The 19183-nt window shown below is 38.7% G+C and overlaps 2 protein-coding genes across 3 annotated transcripts in view; one reads left to right on the forward strand and one right to left on the reverse strand.

Annotated features, from left to right (window-relative positions):
* Positions 1–5271, reverse strand: part of LOC134802352 (zinc finger protein ZFP2-like) — a 52509-nt gene extending 47238 nt beyond the window's left edge. For both annotated transcript variants that reach the window (XM_063774973.1, XM_063774972.1), the window contains exons 1-5: positions 5130–5271; positions 4381–4506; positions 2884–3507; positions 867–997; positions 256–330 (exon numbers count right to left, since the gene is read on the reverse strand). In XM_063774973.1, coding sequence (XP_063631043.1) covers positions 256–330; positions 867–997; positions 2884–3507; positions 4381–4506; positions 5130–5264 — 1091 coding nt within the window. In that variant the 5' untranslated portion in view covers positions 5265–5271. The remainder of the gene's footprint in view (positions 1–255; positions 331–866; positions 998–2883; positions 3508–4380; positions 4507–5129) is intronic.
* Positions 5272–16886: 11615 nt separating this feature from the next.
* On the forward strand, positions 16887–18934 carry LOC134802395 (gastrula zinc finger protein XlCGF46.1-like). The gene has a single exon (XM_063775037.1). The coding sequence runs from the start codon at positions 17653–17655 to the stop codon at positions 18874–18876; it is 1224 nt and encodes a 407-aa protein (XP_063631107.1). The 5' UTR covers positions 16887–17652; the 3' UTR covers positions 18877–18934.
* The last annotated feature ends 249 nt before the right edge of the window (positions 18935–19183 follow it).

Below are 19183 nucleotides of genomic sequence, written 5' to 3' on the forward strand. Positions count from 1 at the left end.
TTTGCCTAAATTGTTAATCGAAAGTACCCTCAAAAAATACTATAAAAATGTATACTTAGTCATGTTTAAAAAAACACATGTATTTTGCTTTCCTCGTATTCGAAATGAAAAGTTGAGTGTTTAACTCGGGTGAAAGGCATCATTTCAGCCTAGAACTATTGGCGCTCTCACTGCGTTCGAGCGCCAAACTACCTCGGCAGAAATGAGTGCCTTTCATCCTTTGGCTTGGTTAACAATCTACTGTAGAGGACTTACTTGAAGGTCCGTCCGCAGTATTTGCACTCGAACGTCCTGCCCGCGTGGAATGCAGAATGCAACATGGCGGCGCTCCTAAAATTGGCGAAAAGACGTCACTTACATATACCGTAGCTCAAGGGTGCTCAAGGGTTAACTGGAAGAGATCCCTGAAAGGGATAAGTTCGCCTTTGTACTAATGATGTGTGTTCTTTCATGTTTTATGTTTCTTTTTGTACAATAAAGTATTTTACTACTACTACTATATACTACTACCATAGAGAAATATAAGTAAACAAAGAGTGGTAACTCCATACATTACTTTTCTTACCAAAACGCGAGTTATTTCGTAGTCGACATCTAGCGTCAAGTAATGGAATTGTCAGTACCGCTACTTGAGACCAGTTGTTGTGATTTTTTTTGGGTTCCGTACCTCAAAAGGAAAAAACTGAACTCTTAGGATCACTGGTGCGTCTGTCTGTCCGTTTGTTTTACTTTTTAATCCAGCTTTACGATTATAATAACTCGATCACTTAGATAACACTATCCTTTCAGCTCAGTCTCTAGAAATGTTCCACCCATACAGGTTCGTAATTTACGGTTTCAAGCCGGAATACAGCTATAGTACTCACCGCCGCCGTATGACCTGGTCGCACACCTTGCACACATATTTGTGCGCGTGGCTCTCCACCACGTGCTGGCGCAGGTGCGTCGGGAACTTGTAACGCGAGAAACATAACGGGCACTCGTTCGCGCCTGTACTCTGAAAAAAAAATTCGTGTGACTAAGGCCTTGTTTAGATACTTTCTGATAATAATAAGTAATAACAAAGAGAATTTGAAATAGAGAGTTACTGTCAAAGTTCAAAGTTTTTATTGTATATAAGAATCAGGTTACATTACATCAAAGAGGATTTGAAGAAGAGAGTTACTGTCATGGTAAATTATGTAGCTACAGTTAATTTACTGCCATCTTTCGACAGAAGATTAAACCTGTTTGAACGCCATTTGACTTTGATCCTTATTCTTTAACTGATATGTGTTAACTTTTTAAATATTAATATTCACGCCATCTACTCGAGCATAGGCTGAAGGTTGTGGCGCCATCGCTCGAAAACATGGAACCATACCTTTGGCCTATAGTCGAGTAGATGGCGTGAATATTAATATTTAATAAGTTAACACATATCATTGAAAGAATAGGGATCAAAGTCAAATGGCGTTCTAACAGTTTTATGTTCTGTCGAAAGATGGCAGTAAATTTACAGTGGCTACATAATTTACTTTGACAATCCGTCTCTATAGATTTTATTCTCTTTGATTACATTAAGTCATGGTAAATTATGTAGCTACAGTACATTTACTGCCATCTTTCGACAGAAGATTAAACCTGTTAGAACGCCATTTGACTTTGATCATTATTCTTTCAGTGATATGTGTTAACTTGTTAAATATTAATATTAACGCCATCTACTCGAGAGTAGGCTGAAGGTTATGGCGCCATCGCTCGAAAAGATACCATACCTTTGGCCTAGTGTATACCTGTGGCGCTCTCATATTTTTGGGTATGATGAGATTGATGTACAGTCAGCAGCAGAAGTTGCTAAGCGGGCGAGGTGTTCAAAATAAGCTAGACGCAACTTTATTGTTAAGAGAATAAGAGCGTGGCAAGGTAGTTTTGAACACCTCGCCCGCTTAGCAACTTCTGCTGCTGACTATATGCACCCATATTTTTACAGTTGACTCTATAGTGTAAATAACATTATTTGCGGTATTTGACACATTATGACTGACGTATATAGAGATGTAACTAACGCAAATCGATTGTCACAGCAAGCGATTACGATTGGATGGCACGTAGACTGAGGTATCGAATTGTGACGTATAATGAATTTTTATTTGAGATTTAAATAAAGCTAGAATTATATGGTTTTCCCGCAAGCTACCGGTCGGTCGGCGTATTTAATACACCGACCGAGTAGGTCGCACCCATTGTCAAAATTGAAACTAACTGGGGATCTATTTTAAAGTTTATTTATGTTATTTCTGTGTCAAATTTGTTGTCTGTTAAGTGACGATAAATATATCCATATTTACAGTTAATTATCCACCTTTTCCTTATTTTTATTAAAAGAAAAATGAAAAATTCATATCGATTTACTTAGACGACTACCGATTCATAACGGTGGTGTCCGGCCAACCCTAAAATTAAAAAAAAAAAAGACGTAGAACGTAAACGTTCGCAGTGCAGATGTTTTCCTTTGTGATTTCGATGTGCAAAACATTTTACGTAGTATTGCTGTTGTGAGTGACAGACGTCAAATACCGCAAATAATGTTATTTACACTATAGATACATTGCAAGTTAAATAAATAAATAAATATTATAGGACATTCTTACACAGATTGACCAAGTCCCCCAGTAAGCTCAAGAAGGCTTGTGTTGTGAGTACTAAGACAACGATATATATAATATATAAATACTTAAATACATAGAAAACAACCATGACTCAGGAACAAATATCTGTGTCATCACACAAATAAATGCGCTTACTGGGATTCGAACCCAGGACCATCGGCTTCACAGGCAGGGTCACTACCCACTAGGCCAGACCGGTCGTCAATAAAAGCTTGTAAAAAGTAATACTCACCGGGTCATGGATCTTGTTATGATTCTCAAACGTAATCATAGACAAGAACCCTTTACAACACTTCTCGCACCGCACATGCGCGTGCCTATAGTTCTCCGACTCTCTCCTTCCCTCCATCTCCCGTCTCTGTTCCTCCTCATTCAACTTCACCACTCTAATGTTATACTTATTCTCAAATTTCACATAATCCTCCTCCGTACTGAAAAACCATTTGAAACCCTTCTTTTGTTTTCTTGGTGCTTCCACTTTTCCTTCTTTTGTTTTCACTTTGACTTTTTCTTTTCTCCTCTTTTCACTTTTAACCCGTTTCCGTAACGTCATACGGTTTGCTACGTCTATATCTGTGGCTATAACTTGTGAATATTTAACATCGCTTACAAATATTTCGGGTTCGCAAAAAACTGACACTGATTGGGAGTCGTTTTCATCACTGTCTTGTTTATCATCGTCGAGTTTCAAGTCTGTGACGAGTTCCGTGTCTGTGTCGAGTTTCGTTTCTGTGTCGAGTTTAGTGTCAATGCTGTTGGGCTTAGTGTCTGTGTCGGAGTTAATTTTGGTGATGGAGAGATGTAGGGAAAGCTTGTTGGCCACTCTGTCTATGGTTCGGATGAAGTCTGTGGTAATCTGAAATAATAATTACTTCTTAAGAATAACCAAGACCACCAAAGACCTGACAATTTAACGCAGCCACGCCATTTTGTCGCCTAAATAGTGTTTAGATTTTTATGTTTAAAAATGCATATACATATGTTACTCTAAGGTATTTGTAATATAGGCCTTGTTGGCTGATTTAAAATGTTAAATAATAAATAACACGATCTCACCACCAAAAAGCTGAGTTATCGAAGTTACACTCTCATTTTAAAACAACATGCTACTTGAATGTTAATGTTAAGCCCCGTCTCCATATCGCGCGGCGGCCGCGCGAGCATTGTTCGACCGCGGCAAACCTGTATTTTGGCTCGCGAGCCAATTTTGACACCATCTTGAACTATAGCGCGGCAGCCGCGCGCGGCAGGCGATCCGACGATCGACTACATTATATCACAAAAATTAATTATTCGGAACGTAGTATAGCCAAATAGAAAAATGATCTGTTGCGATAATCACTACATTTACTGTTCCATAGAAACTGTTTAGTGCCGTATAATTTAATTAAAGTACGAAACTTTTCATTATCCATGTATGCGGCCGCGCGAGCCAACTGAAATATATACACATCCGTCCCAACTGCGCGCGAACATTACTTTGCCGCGCGTCGAAAAACCGACAAAGAATGATTCGTCCCGCGGCGCGTGGCTCGCGCGTCAATGATCGAGTTGGCTCGCGCGGCAGCCCGGTATCCATTGCGCGCGGCTGCCGCGAGCCAATGTTCGATAGCTTGCCGCGCGATATGGAGACGGGGCTTCAAATTTCATGTTATTATAATTTTGATTGTATTGCGGCGGCTAGCTTCGTTCTTAAGCTCCTGGTTTCTCAATTATTAACAATACTGACCGTGTGCGTGTACTGGCGCAGCAGCAACTCGGCGTGACGGCAGCGGCGGCGCAGCTCGCTGCTCTTCAGCAGCAGCACACCGCAGGAGCCGCACAGATGCTGCGGGAGCCCGTCCCATACTGACAACTGAACATTAAATAATAATGAAAGTGGGCTTCAGTCTCATTGTCCACCCAAACTTCAATATATACACCAGTATACTGTTCACTTTTTCTACAATAGGCCCAATGCCTGCTGAGACCGGTTCATGGATGTCTATTGTTGCACCTTTGAACGGGTTCCAGCAGGCGTTCTACATGACACTAAAGCTCTCCAAAGGGCCTCTACGTGTTGGATCTATATCCCCACGCAAGCCTATCAAAAGACTGGGATTTAAAAGCCCGTGAAAAAAAAAGTGGGCTTTACATTTGATAAGACAGAGAAAAGTAATAAGAAATAAATATTGTTACGCACAACACATCATGGAATATGTCAGGGGTGTGCACCAAGCTTTGTAGGCCTCTTTTGTGGAGAACCAGTTAGGCATATGAATTTAGTTGAAGTTCAGGATTAGAAGGTTGAAACGAAACCAGTGTGATGCAATTTTCTTGCCCCCTGTAGTAGTAACTAGGTCCTATACCAAAATATAACAACTCATACAAAACGAAAAACATGGGTAATTTAACTTAATTACGTGTTAGTGTTGAACTTTTGGATCATCGGTGTATTACTAGGCTATACGGTGGTTTTACAGTACGTAAAATACTTACCGTAGTACCCATAACATCGATGAATACCTCATCCAGTCTGTTATCATATATTCCGAATACTTTAACATCAGTGGCCAGACATATGCGACACGCCTGCAGCTCTTCAGATCCCATCTCAAGCTTTATCGAATCCATTTTGTTTACAAAATAGGTAATTCATAGATTCTCTCAAAAACTTCATTTCATATAAGTTTATATGGAAATAATGCAAATAAATTGCAAATGCGAAAATTACCGATTTACATTACGATGTTATTGGTAAACGCTAGTTACGTCATGAACGATAGTTACTGACTACTCAACTTTTAACTTTAATACGATTGCGGTAAGGTTTATTATTGCTGCTTTATTGTATAACTATTTCAGTAAAAATGAATCAAGTAGTGTCAAGTTGTTACAACTTCTAATGTCATTGTCATTTTGATTTTTTTAAATCATCTACGTAATGTCAGGGGTGCGAAACTCCTGACTTCGGTCAAACTCGGCTCCGCTCGGCTCAGCATTGCTCCGAGCAATTATTAGGGTTGGCACCACTTGACTTCCTTTTGCGTGCACGACCACAGATAAGATATTCACTTGATTTTTGGCAACCCTAAATAGCCGAAAGGGATAGTGCCATATATTAGAAAGGGCCATCATGATTCGACCCTGAACCGCTGTCAAACTTCGTTTTTGTAGGAAGTTTCCTTTCTGTACGGTAGTACTATTAATTATTCTGTGGTAATGTTGCCAGCCAGATATACTTGGTCAAGCAAATCTTGTCAGTAGCTAAAGGCGGCAAATTTAAAAAATGTAGGCGCGAAGGGTTATCGTCCCATAGAAAATTTGAATTTCGCGCCTTTTTCTACTGACATGATTTGCTTGACCAAGTATATTAATTTAACTACTAAAAGTATTAAGCCCCCTTCAGACTATGCGCGTGAATCGCGGGCGAAGCCGCGAACGCGAGTGTGGAGTCGATTTCGTTGTCTGCGATTCACGCGCATAGTCTGGAGGGGGCTTTAGAAAAAAGAAAAATATATTTATAAATGGTTGGCAAATCTACTGCTATTCTACTGGCTAATCTTGTCAGTAGAAAAAGGCGCGAAATTCAAATTTTCTATGAGACGATACCCCTTCGCGCCTTCATTTTTCAAATTTGCCGCCTTTTTCTATTGACAAGATCTGCTTGACCAACTATATAATGTAAAAAATATACATGGTCTACATAGAGGTACAATAATATACAGAGGAAACGGGGGAGGAGCCAAATGACTGAACGAGATGCACTTATGGAACTTTCAGTAGGAGTAGAAGAGAAAGCGGTATTATTGCTTGTCCTTATCACAGTCTCACTTTTTGTTTGTTCCCCACCGTAAATTTAGTATGGTTTATGGTGGGCAACAAATAATCCGACCGAATTACGTAGATTGTTTTTGTTAGTTTGTCAGGAATGTTAAAACGTATTTTTAATATTGTCGCATTGCGTATGTTTTGTCCCTCACGCAGGCACGCATATACCACTTCTATAGGATGCTACCTTCTAAGATGGTCAAGCAAATCATCTCAGTAGATAAAGGCGCGAAATTCTAATTTTTCTATGAGATGATATCCCTTCGCGCGTACATTTTTCAAATTTGCCGCCTTTTACTACTGACAAGAGCTGCTTGACCAACTATAATACAAACTTAATACTTATGTACCTTGTAAAATAAAATATAGTTGGTCAAGCAGATCTTGTCAGTAGAAAAAGGCGGCAAATTTGAAAAATGTACGCGCGAAGGGATATCGTCTCATAGAGATTTGCTTGACCATCTATAACTAAAACTAAACCTAACTGAAAAATAAAAATCCCTAAAACCTACTACTAAAAGTGATGTCTCTTTCTTGCTCTCACTTATGGGTGCGGTACACCAAGGTGCGGTGCGGTACCTAGTGTGTTATAGCTATTACGGTGGTACTATTAAAATATTTTGTGCTCTGTCATAGAGGTACAATAATATATAGAGAGGAAACGGGGGAGGGGCCAAATGACCGAACGAGATACACTTATACAACTTTCAGTAGGAGTAGCAGAGAAAGCGGTACTATTGCTTATCCTTGTCACAGTCTCACTTTTTTTTGTTCCCCACCATAAATTTAGTATGGGTTATGGTGGGCAACAAATAACCCGACCGAATTACGTAGATTGTTTTTGGTATATTGTCAGAAATGTTAAAACGTGTTTTTAATATTGTCACATTGCGTATGTTTTGTCCCTCACGGAGGCACGCACACACCACTTCTATAGGATGCTTCTTCTATGTGCTCTGTGCTGTCAAGTTGTCAAATGTGTGCCAAACTGTTTGGCCTGGCCTATTTTATAAAGCTACAAGTTACAATTTACAAGCGGAAGTCTCTTTCTAACCCTATGTGCTAGAACGAGACTTCCGCTTGTAAATTGTAACTTGTAGCTTTATAAAATAGGCCAGCCATTAAAAAAATAAAAATATTAAATAAAAGAAGAAGTTGTCATCATAATTATCCGCATCAGGTTTTGAGGCAAAGAGTATAATAATATATGTATAGTAAGTAATATATGCTTTGAGGATTAGCAGCTAAGCGTGGCTATTTATTTTATGATTCATTTAATTTACAAATACCTATCATGCATATAATTACTGTTGTCACCTATGATCTTTTATATGAAGATGTGTTATACACGTTCCAAAATTGAAGCACTCACCTCGTGTCATGTGTACGAGTTTGTCTCAGTCTGCCCATGGTATAATAATAGACCATGAGTCTGCCTGACGCAAGCGCGATGTGTACACCGGTTAATACTTTCCCACAAATAACGTATTAAGCAACAAAATGCCGACCTGCGTTATGTTGAAATGCTCAAATTATCCGCGGAAGCGCAAAAAAATTGACGGCGTCACATATCATTCGTAAGTAAAAGCTGAAATAATCCGTTTTTCTACGGTTTAATCTTTAAAGAAATAAAGCTGGCCGCCATTTTCGCTGGCTGACAGAAAGAGATAAGTTTATGTTCTTATCAGCGAGAATGACAAGGACGCACCAACTGCGTACATAGATTATCATAGCAGAGGTGTCATGGTAAGTTGCATTCATTGTTTGGTGCTTGTCGTACAAATAAGAGAAGTAAATTTCAACTGTAATATTATAGTTTTTAACTTGCACGCATTTTTTCTTGTAATTAATCACAACAATTGGCAAATTAAAGATTATTATTGTCCGGGTCGCGTCAATTAAGTAAATAGGTACCTATATTGCTGGTTATACAAAGATTACTACAAAATTATTTTACAAAAGTATTTTTTTAGGCATTTTCTCACACAATAACAATTATTATAACATAAAATTGTTAGTAAAATAAAAGGTTTTGTTGTTATTGAATTTGCTTTTTTTTAACTCGGTTTCGTGGAAAGGAATATTGTTTATTTACATAGTTATATATTTTTACCGCTTTATTTACATTTGCGTATGAACTGTGCTAGTACCAGTATATATCACTTGATCAAAGGGAAGGTGAATATTATTAATAGTATTCACGAAATAGGTAGAATCCAGTACATATAAAATATAAAAATACGGGGTGAAATTTTAACCACCATACATACATACTCTGCGTACTGAACCAGCCAAATTTTTTTTGTTACAAAAGTAACAATGATAAGTATATAATATATTTTATTTACATAACTAAATGTGAAAACTTTTTACTTCGGTAGCGAGTACATTACTACATAGAACTGCACTAAAATGATTTGCACCTTCTGTCAAACATCTTATTCTTTGATATTTTTTTTCATAATAAGTTTTACGGTTCGCGCCATCTCCACTATTTGCCGTCGTGTTATGGTGGTATCACTGATTTACCAAATTTACGCGCAAGTGACAAACACTAGCCGTCTCTTTTTTACTTAGGTTTTCTTTTAATTGTGCCGTCTCTTTTACGCATTTGCGTATGAAGTTGTAAACAAATTGGAACTGATGCTGCCGTGACGTTGGCAACATTGGTTAGCATCATTTTTTTCGCTTGTATGTTAGTGTATTGTCCTTTGTTCGCAGGTGTACACATCAAAACACTTGACATTGGCAAATTTGTGCCAACTAGTTTGGCCAGACCGCCACTAAAATAAAAGAAGAAGAAGATGTTAGTGTATGGCATATCTACATATAAAAGATGATAGGTTGTCACCTTTTAATTGTAATTTCGTCGCGCTTCGTTCGTTAGCTGTGACGCCGTCATTGTGAAGATGGAGGGAAGTAACAATGGCAGCATATCCCCAGCGCGCGTGAAGGCGGAGCCCGAGAGTGCAGATACGGACCAGTGGGAACGAGGTGGGCTTATATCTAATTTACTTAGTAACCGAGATGCACTTCAGCTCTTTCGTGGTGCGCGTGCCGCGGCTGCTGCTGGAGACCATCGCGAGCGCGGACTTCTGGCCGAAGGGTGTGGTGTTTCAGCGGTTCCGTGGGAATCTGCCAAATCCTACACTGGAACATGCGACACAACTGAAAACTGCCGTGTCGCCGAAAAAATGTTTAGCTTGTAAGATTTTTACTATTGTATGTATGTTAGCTTGTTAGGTATGTATCTATGGGCCTTAGTTGCCTGATAATAAATGATATTTAATTTAATTTTATATCACTACACCTTATAAAACAAAGGCCCTGCCTGGTCTGTCTGTTTGTGTATATGTATGTACGCTATAAACTCACTAAATGGGGCATTATCTATGAAAAGGGACCTTATTGTCGATGGCGCTTACGCCGCACAGCGTCGCGCGGTATTGTATTTATATCGGAGCATCGTTAATAATAGCGTAAGCGCCATCGACAATAAGGTCCCTTTTCATAGATAACGTCACAAATACTACTACTACTACTGAACGGATTTCCTTTCCATGCGGTTTTCACCTATTTTAAACTGGTGATTTTTACTGCAGTTGGCTCTTCTCAAAAGTTTGCCGAGCCCTGGCCAACTATTAACCTGATGTGTATATTTTTACCTTAATTTGATTTGATAATAATAGCAACTCTTTCTTTCAGTCCTTGTTAAGGAGGAAGCTGTATTCACGGACGAGGAGTGTGTGAAGGAGGAGTGTGAGGACGACACAGACGGGTGCGGCGTGAGTGAGGCAGCCATGCTGGCCGGCCTGTACGATGACCACGAGGTGAAGGACGAGCTTGTGCTGGGGCCAGAGTGCCCGCATCGACCCATAGTCGCCATGGAGCTCACAGGTGCGTGGACTTTCTTTTTCTTCTTGTTGTTAGGGGCTATATAAGGCTCCAAAGCCTATGTATCACTGCAACCATCCCTGATCTATTGTGACTGCCACCTACTACAAGTCTCAATCCAAACCTGCAGCTTCAAACAGCTGCAGGATCTTTTTGATCTCGGGAGACTTTAACTCCTCCGGGCGCAATGTGTGTCCGCCCAGGATTAAGTCACGAGTATGCATTAGGCAAGGGCACTCTGTGAGGATGTGCAAGACAGCAAAGGAAAAAACATGGAAGACTATCTTCAAACAACATATCAGCCTACAGTCGCCATCAGATATATCGGAGCGGCCAAGGTGTTCACAATATCTGAACACGCGCTCTAACGCCCTGACAATAGAGGCGTGTTCCGATATTTGTGAGCACCTTGGCCGCTCCGATATATCTGATGGCGACTGTACAAGAGGCTACTAAATTAATATACGCATGCTCACCAGCGGACCAAATGCAAAGTTAAAGTTTAGGTATGGGTTTTCTTTGACCAAGATTATTGTAGGTCAATTTCACCGACCCGAAATATTATTGGTCTATTATAAAATTAGTCGCTCTGATTGGCCTTAATCATGCCGTAACGCTGTCACTTGAAAATACATGACAATGAAAACTGTCTATTATTAGTGGACTTATGTTTAACATGTATATGTACAGTCACCCGCAATAATATGTTACTCTTCGAAGGCCGCAAAAATATGTGACACGCTCTTATGGCTCCTACTTCCAAATAGAATCGTGTCAGATATTTTTGCGGCCTTCGTTGTGTAACATACTATCAGGTGACTGTACAGTCAGCTGCAGATACAAACAAATACAAACCCCTGCAAAAAAAAATACTTGGACACATAATTTTTTATATCCGAAATAATATGTAACACATAATTTTTTGCTAATGCTAGGTTAAATAGTTAAAAAAATATAACATCAATTTCACCGCGTAATCAGTGTTAGAAATTGCATAGGCGAATCATATTTATGTAAATATATAATTATTAGTAAAACATATAGGAAAAATCTTAATGCCATCAGAAAGGTAGGTACACTATTTGTGATTTTCCTATGATAAAGTTTAAAATATAAAATAATTACAAACCCCAAAATATCTGTCCAAAGTCTCATACAAAAAATTATCAACTTCCGGGTTTTACCAAGTTTTCCGACATTTCATCTTAAAACAAATGTAATTTTTATAAATTAAAATACTGCCTAAATTTAAGTAAAAATTCGAAAAATGGATTAGTTTTACTATTGAAATAATAAACAGGAACGAATAGAATTTGTCTAATAATGCATACAATTTTTTTTTTCAGTCAGTCTCGGTACAAAAAGTATTGAGGTTGATTGACATGACAAATACGAACGTTTCCGAGAAAATACGAAGGAAAACAAATATGCACTACATCTGTAATATTGAACTTGGCTCTCATTTCACATTGATGTTTTCGATGGGTCTTTTTTTACAGTTCAGATTCAACGTTTCAACCCGCGTAATATATCAGGATAAATTGTTTTGTTTAGGGTTCCGTACCCAAAGGGTAAAAACGGGGCCCTATTACTAAGACTCCGCTGTCCGTCCGTCCGCCCGTCCGTCTGTCACCAGGCTGTATCTCATGAACCGTGATAGCTAGGCAGTTGAAATTTTCACAGATGATGTATTTCTGTTGCCGCTATAACAACAAATACTAAAAAGTACGGAACCCTCGGTGGGCGAGTCCGACTCGCACTTGTCCGGTTTTTTTATGCTAGAGTATTGATTTGCATGTGGACGGTCTTCAAGTATGCAAACCATTAGTATTATTATGTCGTAAAAAGGTACTGGTCCCTGAAAGAAGTCTTCAAAGATAAACAACTCCACTCTAAGACAAAGGGTAAACTATTCAACACATGTGTTCTTTCCGTCCTAATGTATGGTAGCCAAACCAGGCCCCTATTTCACCACCGGCACCGCGTGACAGGTGCGACAATTGTCGACATCACTGTTACTGACGTCACAGGCCTCCATAGGCTACGGTAACCGCTTACCATCAAACGGGCGATGTGCTTGTTTGCCACCAACATGTTAAGATAAGATAAGATAAGAATAGCCTTTATTGACCAAAAAATAAAGTTCATTACATATTACATTTAAATTAATTCACATTTCATTTATATTAACATTTTTCCTTAATTAATTTTAATAAATATATTTTTGAATGTCATTGCTTTTTATTAATTATTCAGTCTGCCTTCTTGGCATAGGCCTCCTCCAGCTCTCTCCATAGCTCTCTATTCTGTGCTGTCCCAATCCAATTTACTCCCGCATGCTTCTTGATGTCATCCGACCACCTCATTATTGGTCTCCCTTCTCTCCTCTTTCCATCTCTAGGATACCATTCCGCTACCTCTCTATCCCACTTATTTTTACCTTCTCTTGCCATATGTCCAGCCCATTTCCATTTTAACATTTTTACAGTTACTGATATATCCTTAATTTTAGTTTTCTTTCTAATATCTGTCAGTCTTACTTTGTCTTTCCTTTTTACAGATAAGATTGATCTTTCCATGTTGTGTTGGCAAACTTTTAACTTTTGGAGATCTTTCTTTGTTACTGCCCAGGTTTGACATCCGTAAGTCATACATGGTAGAACACACATATCAAATACCTTTGATTTGCAAGACAATGGTAAATCTTGGTTTTTTAGAATGTCTCTCAATGACCAGTAGGCTTTCCATGCGTTAACAGTTCTTTTTTCAATTTCTTTACTCGTCATGTTTGAACCTGTTATAATTTGTCCTAGATATGTGTATTCCTCGACATATTCAATCTCATTTCCATGGACAAGTATAAGATTTTTGGTGTGGTTTGACATAACCTTGGTCTTCTCTGTGTTCATTGTTAGTCCTACTTCAGCACTTTGCTCAGCGAGTTGCTCTAGCATTTCTTGTAGTGATTGGGCACTTTCCGCAAATAGCACTAGATCGTCCGCAAATCTCAGGTGGCTAAGTTTTTTACCATTTATGTTTATGCCTTGATAATCCCAGTTAAGGTTTCGAAATAGGTGCTCTAGCACGGCTGAGAATAATTTTGGTGAGAGTGGGTCGCCCTGTCGCACCCCTTTGCTGATAGAAAATTCTGTTCCCATGGCTTCTAGTTGGATTGCCGAACTACAGTTATTGTATATTTCTTTGATAATCCGAATGTATTTTTTGTTTACTCCTTGCTGTAGCAGGGCGCTCCATATGCTCGCATGCTTTAAGCTGTCAAAAGCCTTATTGTAGTCCACAAATGCCAAGTAGTATATTTTCCTGAATTCTGTTAGTTTTTCGATTATTTGTTTGACTACAAATATGTGGTCTATAGTGCTAAAATTAGATCTAAATCCTCCCTGTTCTCTTGGTTGGTTTTCGTCTAATGTCTTTGTTAGCCGGTTTAGTAAAATCTTTGAGAATACTTTGTATAGGTTTGGCATTAAACTTATAGGTCTATAATTGTTTATTGATTGTTTGTCACCTTTTTTGTGTAGCAATATAATAATAGATTTTTTCCACTGCTCTGGTACTTTTTCAGTCCTTAATACTTCGTTAAGGATACTTGTCAGCGGTTTAGAAATTACTTTTAAAGTGGCTTTTAACATTTCATTTGTTATTTTGTCTGGACCAGGCGCTTTCTCTGCTTTTTGTGATTTTATGGCAAATTCTATTTCTTTCTCTAGGATGCTTGGGACCTCAAGTGTTTCTTCTTCAGGGTTTTCATGTAGTTCGACAATAGACTCGTGGTTAGTGTCACTATAGAGGTCTTTGTAAAACTCTGTAGCTACTTGCAGGATTGAGGTCCGTTTCGACTCCTTTTTCCCCATTTTTGATCTCAAACTAGGTATCCATGTAACCATTTCTCTCATGTCTTTAAAAGCTTTCTTGACTGCGCCTGTTTTTTGTATGTAGTGCTCGAATGCATCTGTTTGTTTTCCCTTTCTATAGTGTCTGATAGCCTTGTTTATGTCTTTGCTAACTTGTGTAATTTCGTTTTTCCTTGTCTTTTTTTCCATCAACAGAGTTTTCCTTTTTTGCATGAGAGTTCTTGCCCTGTCTCCAATCTTGTCTTTTTCTCTGTTGCTTGAGGTAATATTATGGGATGCTGTAATTAACGTTTTTTCTAGATGATTGTATTTTCCTTGTAGATTACTTTTTGACTCTATTTTTTCCAATGATTTTCTGATGTTGTTTTGTACCTCGTCCGAGAGATCCAATGGTCCATGGGCTCTTTTTGTCTGATTTACATTTTTTCTACAGTGTTTAAGCATCCCCACAATAATCTTAGCCCTTACCATACGATGGTCTGATCTGAAGTTTAGTGAGCTAAGAACATCCACATCCTGGAACATTTTTGGCCGGTTTGTTAGTATGAAGTCTATCTCATTGTTGTAGCGTTCGCCTGGGGACATCCAAGTCCACTTCCGACACGGTCTTTTCCTGTAGAAAGTGTTCATGATGTAAAGGTTGTTGCATAAGGAAAAATCTATCAGTCTTTGACCATTGTCGTTTCTGTTGCCAGTAGAGTGATTTCCCACTGTGTTAATGGATGTTTCATTTTTTCCAATTTGGCCATTAAAATCTCCCATCACAATCTTTGCCTTGTGTGTAGTGGCCATTGTTGAGTTAAGTTGATTGTAAAAACTTTCTTTTTGTTCTTTAGTTGCGCAGTTGGTAGGAGCATAAACTTGTACTATTGACATTGGCTCTTTTTGCTGTGGGAGTTTTAAATTTAGTATAACTATTCTGTCTGATATCGATATGAATTCTGTGATATATTTCTTCAGTGAGATGTGTACTAGAAAGCCAACCCCATACTGCCCTCTTGTTTCGCCTTTGTAGTACATAAGAAAATTGCTATGTTCTGCTATTTCTTCTCCAAGACGTCGTACCTCACTTAAACCCACTACATGCCAGTTTATATTTTTGAGTGCTTCTTCAAGTTCGGCCAATCTTTCTGGAGTTCTGAGTGTGTTTACATTAAATGTGGAGATATAGAGGTTTTCTTTCCGTTTTGAGGTTGGTACAGTTTGATAGTGTTTGTCCTTGCGTTTTGTAGTATTTGTTGCTGGAGGGGTGCGGTCCTGTTCTCCCACGGTGACCGCTGTCCGGATTGGGAGAGGTGTTGAAAAAGTTGATTTAAATGGTTGTTTCTTAATAGGAGTTGAACTGTGGCCTATGACAATTAGTTTTTTGTGCTGTTCGTTTGTGCCCTATGCCTCATTACCTGGAAGGCATTGGTTTTTACAACCTTAGAGGATGGTGTTTGTTTATTAACATATAAGTTTTTGTCTTCTTCCGAAGGGGGTGATTCTGAGCGTGTTCTCTTGTTTGTGCTAGGAATGACTACTAATTTGTCATATTTGATATAAGCTTTATTTCCATTTGCTTGTTCCTTTTTGACAAGGGGAATTAAGTTTTTGCGAATCTCTAGAACTTCCTTTGTAAAGTCTTCACTTAAGTATATATTTTTTGATTTGAGATACTTAATCAGTTTAAAAGCTTTAAATTTCATTTCCTTACGCACAAATCTGGCTTGGATCGGTCTATTCTTGTTGGGTGTAAACTTTCCAAGTCTTCTTGCATAATCAATATCTGTTTCCCCGATGTTCATCTCCCCACTATCTTGAAGAAGTTTTGTGACTTTCGCAGTGATGAACTCTCCTTTTTCTTCCGGCACGTTGAATAAGATGATATTTTTTTCCTTGTTTTGTCTTGTCAAGGATTGTACTTGTTTTTGAAGGTTGTCAACGGTTTCCCGGTAGGTTTTGTTTTCCGTTTCCAGCGCGGTAATTCTGCTGCCGAAGCTTTCTTCCAGTATTTTTGTTAAATTTTGCGTAATTTCCGCCGTCTGGGACTTCATCAGCCTTGTCATCATTTCTTCCATTTGTGATTCGTTCATTTTCTTTGTTTCGATTTTGAGGTTAAGTTGTCACTTTGGTGTTTTTAGCGCGGACAACAGTTTTAATATTAAATTTCGGATATAATTTTATGAAATGTGAGTCCAGTTTTTAGATTTTCGTACGATTTCTGTTTAAACTTTCACTTTTCCACGAATTTCTTATTAATTTCTCAGAGATGAAAAATTTGCGATGTCACTTGTCAACGAGCCACAGATAAAATGTTAATTAAAAAAAACTCCACTATATCGCCAGTTAATAAGTACTTATTTTGCGAAGCTAATGACAATTGTCACAAGAAACACGACAATTGTCACGAGTTTCCGACACAGAACTCATTTGCTGCCAAGAATTAATGAAAATTCTTTTAAATCTTGTGACATTTGTCATCATAAACATCGCAAGAGCCTGGTTTTTACCGATATAATAAAGTTTTTTTAATAATACAATGATGGTGACAAACAGGAATACGGCCCGTCCGATGGTAAGCGGTAACCGTAGCACATGGATACCTGTGACGCCAGCAACAGTGAGATATGTCGAATTGTCGCACCTGTCGCCGTGGTGAAATAGGGGCCAGGGCCCTGACAAAAGCTACTACATCTCAGCTAGCATGCTGCCAGCGCGCCGCGGAAAGGAGCATGATAGGTGTACGTAAGACTGACCGGCTACGAAACACCCTAATTAGGAATAGGACGAAAGTCCAAGACATTGCCACAAAAATTAAATGACTCAAATGGAAGTGGGCTGGCCACATCATCCGAGGCACAGCCAAATGGAGCAAGCGAGTCACCTAATGGTACCCAAGAGAGGGAAAAAGAAAGGCGAAGAAACCTCTAATGAGATGGGACGGTGACATCGCGCAGGTAGCTGGCCGTACCTGGAGCAGAGTGGCAATAGATCGGAGAGAGTGGAGAAGGTTGGAGGAGGCCTTTGCCGAAGGGCAAGCAGACAAAGAATACTAAATATGGGAGATAATAGAGAGACAATGTGCAACTGTTCTTTGTTCTGTAAATAAAGGCTATTTTATTTTATTTATTTATTTTATATTATTATGTTGTGTTGCAGCGCCTGCTCTGGTGTCGGGTCGGCGCCGCTCGTGCTCGGTCAGGCTGGAGCGCCTGCTGGTGGACGCGGAGCGGCGCACCTGCCGGGTCGGGCGCCGCACATATAAGCTGCACACCACCGAGCCCGCACCCACACACAATGTCACCACCACCATCTATCAATGTCACCATTGCGGCAAAAGATTCAGGAACAAGTCGGTTCTGGAGAAACACATACGCACTCACTTGTCGTTAGGACAATCGCGTAATTCAACCCGAGAGGACATTGCTTTGGATCGTCAACAAATGTCACTAAGGAATAGAAAACCTAGTGACAAAGCCTTTAATTGTGATTACAAGTCCAATCAAAAATTACACTCAGGGAATCACAAGAAGACACACACTGGTGACAAGCCATTTAAATGTAACTACTGTGACTACAAGTGCATTTCGAAATATAAGTTACAGAATCATATCATGACTCACACTGGCGAAAAGCCATTTAAATGTAGCTACTGCGATTACCGGTGCAATGCAAAACGTAATTTGCTGAGGCACTTATTAACCCATACTGATAAAAAACCTTTTAATTGTAATCACTGTGACTACAAGTGCATTAGGAAAAATATGTTACAGTATCATATGATGACTCACACTGGTGTAAAGCCATTTAAATGTAACTACTGTGACTACAAGTGCATTTCGAAATATAAGTTACAGAATCATATCATGACTCACACTGGCGAAAAGCCATTTAAATGTAGCTACTGCGATTACCGGTGCAGTGTAAAAGGTAATTTGCAGACGCACCTATTAACTCATACTGATGAAAAACGTTTTAATTGTAATTACTGTGACTACAAGTGCATTTCGAAATATATATTACAGAATCATATCATGACTCACACTGGCGAAAAGCCATTTAAATGTAGCTACTGTGAACACCGATGCATTTTAAAACGTAATTTGCAGACGCACCTATTAACTCATACTGATGAAAAACCTTTTAATTGTAACTACTGTGACTACAAGTGCAATACGAGATATATGTTACAGACTCATATGATGACTCACACTGGTGAAAAGCCATTTAAATGTAAATACTGTGACTTTAAGTGCATTAAGAAAAATTTGTTACAGAATCATATGATGACTCACACTGGTGAAAAGCCATTTAAATGTAACTACTGCGATTACCGGTGCAATTTAAAAGGTAATTTGCAGAGGCACCTATTAACTCATACTGATGAAAAACCTTTTAATTGTAAGCACTGTGACTACAAGTGCATTTCGAAATATATGTTACAGTATCATATGATTACTCACACTGGCGAAAAGCCATTTAAATGTAACTACTGTGACTACAAGTGCATTACGAAAAATAAGTTACAGAATCATATGATGACTCACACTGGCGAAAAGCCATTTAAATGTAGCTACTGCGATTACCGCTGCAATTTTAAAAGTAATTTGCAGAAGCACCTATTAACTCATACTGATGAAAAGCGGCGCCTGCTCCGTGCCAGCTAATGAATATTGTATAAAATCCATTTTAAAATAAAAAGATGAATACACGTTTTAATTTGTTTATTGTGTTTATTTTCAAGTACATGTAATAACTATTTATGCTGAATAATATTTCGCTGCGTCGCTTTAGTATTTCTTGTACATACGTATCACTAAAAAAAATTCACCCCATACGTCAATTTACGGAAAATCGCTGAAAACAATACTTCACATGTTTTTGTACTTTTAATTGTCAAAGTTCTTTAAAATCTCGTTTTAAATGGCCAATACTGCCAGGGGGGCGAAACTGATCCTTTCGGGCATTCTCGGC

Source organism: Cydia splendana, chromosome 24, assembly GCF_910591565.1.
Source record: "Cydia splendana chromosome 24, ilCydSple1.2, whole genome shotgun sequence".
Taxonomy (NCBI): Eukaryota; Metazoa; Arthropoda; class Insecta; order Lepidoptera; family Tortricidae; genus Cydia; species Cydia splendana.

Excerpts from the sequence above, each read along its gene's own strand:
- LOC134802395 (XM_063775037.1), top strand. The coding sequence starts at position 17,653 with ATGTCACTAAGGAATAGAAAACCTAGTGACAAAGCCTTTAATTGTGAT.